The 6,827-nt window shown below is 35.6% G+C and overlaps 3 protein-coding genes across 4 annotated transcripts in view; 1 reads left to right on the top strand and 2 right to left on the bottom strand.

Moving 5' to 3' along the window:
- Positions 1–1,655, bottom strand: part of Naprt (nicotinate phosphoribosyltransferase) — a gene marked incomplete in the record, with an annotated part of 11,476 nt that extends 9,821 nt beyond the window's left edge. The window contains 4 exon segments of the mRNA XM_011299798.1: positions 293–504; positions 652–778; positions 846–1,016; positions 1,393–1,655. Of these exon segments, the coding sequence (XP_011298100.1) occupies positions 293–504; positions 652–778; positions 846–1,016; positions 1,393–1,462 (580 nt within the window).
- A 75-nt stretch (positions 1,656–1,730) lies between these two features.
- The window catches only part of LOC105263538 (cilia- and flagella-associated protein 20-like), an 8,857-nt gene continuing 3,760 nt past the window's right edge, over positions 1,731–6,827 (top strand). Inside the window, exons 1-4 of one of the 2 annotated variants that reach the window (XR_891904.1) lie at positions 1,737–1,819; positions 4,757–4,898; positions 5,018–5,086; positions 5,271–5,360. The gene's annotated coding sequence lies outside the window, so the exon portion shown is untranslated. Of the gene's footprint in view, positions 1,820–4,756; positions 4,899–5,017; positions 5,087–5,270; positions 5,361–6,827 lie in introns of those variants that run through there. The other variant, XR_891903.1, reaches the window with a different exon arrangement.
- Positions 2,977–6,546, bottom strand: LOC105263539 (zinc finger protein 782-like). Its single transcript, XM_011299800.1, has 4 exons — positions 6,167–6,546; positions 5,260–5,468; positions 4,720–5,139; positions 2,977–4,469 (listed from the first exon to the last, which is right to left on the bottom strand). Exons 1-4 carry the CDS (start codon positions 6,308–6,310, stop codon positions 4,124–4,126), a joined length of 1,119 nt encoding a protein of 372 aa, XP_011298102.1. The 5' UTR covers positions 6,311–6,546; the 3' UTR covers positions 2,977–4,123.

The following is a 6,827-nucleotide window of genomic DNA, read 5'->3' as shown; positions in this document are numbered from 1 at the left end:
GGTAATTAAGCCACTAAACCAGCAGTTAAAATTTCTCGATCAAGTTTTGGGCGAAATGAGAGCGTCCAGAATGTCGGTACCATGATGGTGACTGGTACCATTTTATCGACTGGAAAATCGAAAAGTGGTTGTCATGGAGAAGCCTGTGTGATGCCAAAACACATCGAAATTTCGTTATAAGTTGAAAGCTTCCTCATATAGCAGTAGAAAAGAGTCTTTGATACACCTATCTATCAATTCATTGTAAACTTGAACTTGAGAATAAAGAAAGAAGTTGTAGAAACTATCTCACCTATGTAGCTGTACCTTGAGGCGCTTAGGCCACCGTCAGGACCTTGTGCACGACGTAGACCGAATTCAAGAAGTGATACGTTATTACCAGCTACCATGCGATATCTAGCTGCATTCGTTGCCATCAGACTTGCGTAATTTACCAGAGTCAATAGAGTTGTTTCCAGTAATTGGACCATTATTAAGGGACCCTCCACCTTCATTAATGGCACTCTATAATTATTTTTAGACATAACGGATAATGATCATAAAAAATATTCACCATTCCTTCCGAAAACCATTGAACGAGTACAATTCAGATACATGATTTTATGAGATATACGAGAATTAATAGGTTTATAATAGAATAAAATTATTCACCTAGGAAAAACAACAGAACCTTCTTCAATAGCATAAATCGTAACATCCACTGGTGTTAGATCTTTCAGGTACTCAAAAAACTCGGGCTCAACAGACTCTGGCATCGTTGTTTTCAAGTACTCAATATCTACAATATGAATTCAACCCATTTGACCTAGAAAATCCTTGAAATCTCCTAAGCCAACTATAATTACCACTGTCTGAATACCGGAACTTTTCCATGAACTTCAGGCATTCCCCCAGACCCGCGAAGATAGTAAACTCTCCCCTGAAGGGATTTTTTCGAAAGAATAAATCAAAAGTCGTAAAATCATCCATTTTACCGCCTTTCCAGTAAGCATACGCCATAGTAATCTGATAAAGATCTGAAATATCAAAATAACAATCGCTCAGGCTCTTCATCGCGTCAATAGTCTATGATTAATTCAAAGCTGACACGTAAACTCCTCGTGTATTTCTATAATTAAAGACAGAGAATCATGAAAGTATGATGTAATGTCATTGTATCGATGAATTAATGATAAGTTATCAGTTTATAATAGCCGGTTATCAGAGGGAATTCACAAAGATGGATTCAAGGTTACTCCACAGACTCCAGGAATCCGGTAGCCTTTAATGACCCAATAAAAACATCCAAGGAGCAATAAATCGAATAAAAAGGGAGGGCTTTCATAACTCGAGAGAATTCATAAAAACGCAATGACATTTTGGAGGTTAAATAATTGAGAATAAAATTATTACCCGTGAGGAGAGGCTGTACGACGCCATTTTGCTGTGTACCACCCGTCAGTCTCTCACTTTCGTTCAACATATTCAAGTAAATAAACAAATAACGTAACAATTGGAATTCACAGGAATTTAAATCCTGAACAAGTCGAACACTGCGATTATTGTGTTTCGGGAGAAGTCGGGACTCATTGGGAGTCACTAGATGGCGGCTTTTGCTGTTTGAATATTTTTCACGTTTTTGTTGTTGAAATCGAGAGTTGGACTGCTTGAAAGAAACTAAACATGCATTCAGAGAGTTCGTGCAGTTATATTGCTAATGCTGTGCTTTCCTCACTCGATTTACCACCGACTCCTACTCCCCCTTTTCCATTGCTGAGCAAACGCAGAAGTCACTAACATTTAAGACGATATCATATCGTCGTATGAACAACGAACCCGCGTATGTATCATTTTTTTGCATTCCATCTTCAGTACCAATTTGACAAATTTTTTAATATTTCAATGGCACTAATTTTCGGTCCTTGTGAGAGGTGTGAATCAAAATTTTTAGGATGTTCAACACCCTTTTTGTCAACATTCATGGTTTTACCGTTTTCCTGGCGAATTGTTTATGGGCTGACGTGAAAAATAAAGAGATTACTCCAATGATGATATCATCCGAGGCTGATATGAGCTCATATTCCTCTCGCAATGACGGCAAAAAGTCTACGTTCCATACTAATTGTAATTGCTAACATTGTAAAATCGTTGGTACTCTCCAGAGAATATTTCAAATCCAATGAATCCAGGCAACGATTAATGAATTTACCATCGCCACGTAAATATTGAAATCATGATTTTTACTCTTCCATACGCGTATGTATCTTGAGATTAATAATGTTATTTCACGGTCTCTCTGTTTGCATGTGAAATTGGGGCTGACGTAATAGATGGATATCCGTTGAAAATGATGGGTTTGTTGTTTCTCTGGTACAGCATGCAGATAAGCGATATAAATAAGTTGGTGTATTTTTTCATAGATAAATCGTGATTGCGGAGTTCCGATTTCCGAGGATTTTTCATGTGACAATAATTTTTTTGTCCTGACATATTCAACATTAAAAATTGATTAACCTGAAATAATCATTGGATGAATTGTCTGAAATTAATTGAATTGCATGGGAATTTTCAAATGTAGGATTGGTGAAGTATCTGCGGCGGCCAATGTTCGATGCAACGAACGAGTTGTCCAGGGCAACTGCCGCATTATCGTAATAGAATTTTTTTATAATGACACCAACTGCATTGAGGGGAATTCGAATTGAGAATTTTTTGTGACAGCCAGACATTTTTATCATCCCCTGATAACAATTTTTGCCATAATCAGTGATAACGTGTGTACGTATGTGATGTAAGTGAGCATCAAATGAATTTTTCCACTCGAGAAATTGCAGCCGTTGCATTATGAGGAACAATTAACAGCGGAAATAAAATAATTTTGGGTAATGGATCCTAATGAAAATTAAAAAACATTAACTTTCTGGTATTAACGTCTGGTACTGCCATTATTGTCGGGATGAAATAAAAACTTCAAAATTTATTAGGTAATTAAAATCGTTGATTTTCATAATTATGCAGACGCTGCGGTCCATTGAGACCGTTACAATTTTTAGATAGTACAATTGGCACATATTTCATTCAGTAGATTTTCTATAAACTTTTCTTTGTTGATTGTTTACTGTGTCTTCCTCGGTTTTTCAATTTTTTTAAAGTGGAATCTCTAGTTCACTAAACTAATCAGACTTATTTTCATACTACGGGATTTCTAGCTAGTTCCTTGGTAATTTGTGAGATTTATTCTACCGTCCATCTACGCAATTACGTAATCGATATGGCTACTCACAATTCATTGTTTTTAGTGCAGAATTACGGTTTATACAATCTACTTTGACACTTATTCTCGTACAGTCTTATTACCATCGTTTACATTGACATTGATTATTGTTTTCATCTAACACTGATCGCAGTTGATTAAATTCCATTTGCTCCACTCTATTCTATGTCTCCATTTATTTCATTTTTCGAGAAAAAATTATATCAATTGATGCATAATCAAGAAAATCCATTTTGCAAACTTAAAAATCACTCTGCATTATAAAAAAAAACAAAATAAAATAACCAACATTGATTATATTCAGAGATCCCTGATTTATCACAGACCTATTTTTATACAAGTAATCTACAATTATTACAATTTTCAATAATTCATCATCAAATACCAAATCGTAGACGCAATTGAAATGGATCAAGTCACTTTTTTCGTATAAATTTCGTATTTTAAATGTCAAAAGCCTTTCAATATTTCGTGTTTTCTATTAACTCAATGAGAGGTGTTACAGAAGATATCTCTTCATGTTTTGTAAACATTTGCGTGATCTATTCCTCGCAGCTAATAATTACTCTTTGTACACCCCATTATCCACTAAACTTCAAAAAAACTTCTATCCAAAATGATAATACAAATAAAATTGATATGCTTCATGGGAATTTTTATTGTCACGGGGATAACGAAAAATGATTGCATTAAAAATCTATTGATTTCTTCTTCGAGATTAATTCTTACGTACACTAATTTTCTAAAAATATACCCTCTTCGTTTAAATTGATATTTCACCTATATTATGACCTAAAGATAGTTCGATATCACCTTTGGACTTTTGGAATGAATTTTCTCGTCATTCTCTAATTTATTTTATCTCGGTATTCACCTCATTAGATCGGCTGCTCGTTGTCTGTCACGATGTACCTCACGTGGGTGCATTCTTTTCCGATGTGAAAAGCAATTTCCAGAGCTGGCAAATGCCTTTGGACAGTAGGGACATTGATATGGTCGAGCTCCAGTATGCTGATTAATGTGGAACTTCAAGTCTTGATTGCGTTTGAAGGTTTTATCGCAGAGAGGACAGGCGTGCGGTCTCAGATCTGAATGTGTGATGCTGTGAGCACGAAGAGTTGAATTTGTTGGATAAACACGTCCACAAACACTGCAGGGAAACTGAATCCCTCCGTGGTATTCTTTGTGGCGAAATAAATTCGATTGGGTTTTAAATCTGTGAAATTTAAATTATCACTGAATCGATTCTCAAGACGACTTTGCCTCATCCTACAACTCCAAATAAAAAATTATTTTCAATATCCGAATTGAATAACGAAACAAGATGACTATTAAAAATTGAAGAAGTAAAAAATTTCCACTCGCAATCAAAATGAAAAAAAAAAAAATGGAATAATTTCTTTTTTTTCTTTGGGAGTTGGTGAAATTTTAATTTATAAATATTTTTTTATGAGTCCCAAACTCACATTCTCCCACAAATATCACATCCATATTTTCCTTTAGGCCTATGTGTTTCCAGGTGGACCTTTAAATTTCCCTTCGTTGATATTCTCTTATTACAAATCGGACAGACGAAACTCGAATTACCACCGAATCCATTGGAATTGTCAGAATCATGATTGAGGGATGGAACACCATTATTCGAGTGAGTTTCTCTTGGACTGCTCTCTTGCATCGATTTATCCTCCACGTAATTACGATCAGCCCTCGGTAAATGCGACCAGAGATGATTCTGAAGAATAAGTTGTGAAGCAAATGTTCTAGAACAGATTGTGCAGTCGTGAGTCTTCTGGCTTGAGTCATCAGATTGCTCTTGGTCCTCTTGAGGTATCGGTGAGTCTCCTCCATTAATTCTATGAGAAATTTCTCTGTCTTCACTCGTCTCTCTGAAAAATATTGATGGATCATGATTGAAATTGTGGCATACGCCATTTTCTACTCGCGTAAAGTGTATTCCGTAAAAAATAAAAAGTTATCAGCAATAACTCTTTAAATTGAAAACAAACTTTATGCGCAGTCGTTTTTTATCGTAATCGGAGTCATCGTCGGAAACATCTGGAGATGCTGAACACTCCAGACCACATTGGAGAAATATCATGGGATCGACCTTGACTTCCATCTCCTCCGTGGTGGAGGGAATTCCCTCAGTCTCTGGTAATCGCGCGGGGGCGACCGAAGAGTCCGGCGAACTCGGAATTTCTGTATCTACTCCATCCTATTAATTCAATTTATACAAATGATGATTAAATGAGTTGAATTAATCGCATTGAATTCATCCGGGGATTATGCCTAATCAATTAATTAAATTCTGCGGCTTTGGAGTTGACGAACAAATAATTGCTTGAGGGAAAATTGAATTAACTCTATTTACTCATTATTACCGGTTCTAGCTTGTCGGGAGAATGCAAATTTGTAGAACCCACTGGTGAATTAAATTTATTCACAACTCACTAATAATTAACAAATGGATTTTTATGGAGTCATATTTAAAATCCTTTCCCTCAATTTCAAACGAAATCATCAATATTTTTGACGGAAGAACTTGAATATTGCACTAGGGTATGGAATTATCTTCCATGCAGAAGCTTTTTTATGCAGTGGTTTTTTATTCGTTTACTCTAATTGAAATTCATCAACTATCAATAAACGATTCAGTGGAAAAGCGAAAATTCTGTCAGACAGAATCACTCAAATATTTATTTGTTGAATATTAACGAGTGGGCAGTTGGATATCGAATCAATACGTTAAAAATAATAATAATAAATGAATAATGATTGAATAATAATTGAATAATAATTGAATAATAATTATTTCATCAATCTTTCAAATATTAAAAAAATCTTGACTTGACCAAAAAATTTCCAAAAAAGTCCAGTTAATTGAAAACTTCTTTAAAAAAAATATCAACTCACTTTGTTCATCAAAATTGTTCTCAAGAGTTGCCTATAACTCCTCTCACTCTCCTCACACAAATCCTCATCCTCTCGCTTGATCTCATCACCACCGGAAGTTGCGTAAAATTGGGATTTGAGTCTCTCTTGTGCTCTGTGTGCCATATTGGCGAACCGATGAATTCCATCGAGTCGCCTAATGCAAGTTTCGCAAACAACTTTCGGTAGTCTGTCCTCCCTGGACACCTGAAAATAAAATAATCAGTGCAAAAAAAATAGAATAAACGATCGTATTGGATTCCGGTGAATTTCATTGACTAAAAGTGATTCGACCGATATAATAATAATTGGTAGATGCGGTCGATTTGCCGTCGAACGTCACCAATTCCCAGGATATTTTGCTGACGCTATTGCATCCCCTACTCCAGTACCAACACCGATGCACTGTGCAATTATATTTATAGATATCGATAGTTATATTACAATACTGGGGTATCGCGAAACGGGAGAGGTAACGAAAAAAAAAGAGAGGTAACACGGTATACAACCCTCATAGTCCCTGCAAATCGATAAAATGCTAATTTTTTTCACACTCTGCGGACAAAATGGTCGACCCATTGTCCGAACTAATTAAATGAGTCACAATTTATCATTTGAAATTTCCATGAATCACGTGAGTGGC

Source organism: Fopius arisanus, unplaced genomic scaffold (assembly GCF_000806365.1).
Source record: "Fopius arisanus strain USDA-PBARC FA_bdor unplaced genomic scaffold, ASM80636v1 scaffold00015, whole genome shotgun sequence".
Classification (NCBI taxonomy): domain Eukaryota; kingdom Metazoa; phylum Arthropoda; class Insecta; order Hymenoptera; family Braconidae; genus Fopius; species Fopius arisanus.
This window is presented reverse-complemented; position numbering and strand designations above follow the sequence as displayed.

Excerpts from the sequence above, each read along its gene's own strand:
- LOC105263539 (XM_011299800.1), bottom strand. The coding sequence starts at position 6,310 with ATGGCACACAGAGCACAAGAGAGACTCAAATCCCAATTTTACGCAACT. Across the intron at positions 5,469-6,166 it reads GAACAATTTTGATGAACAAA|GATGGAGTAGATACAGAAAT; the intron begins GTGAGTTGATAT and ends TTGAATTAATAG. Across the intron at positions 5,140-5,259 it reads AAAAAACGACTGCGCATAAA|AGAGACGAGTGAAGACAGAG; the intron begins GTTTGTTTTCAA and ends AATATTTTTCAG.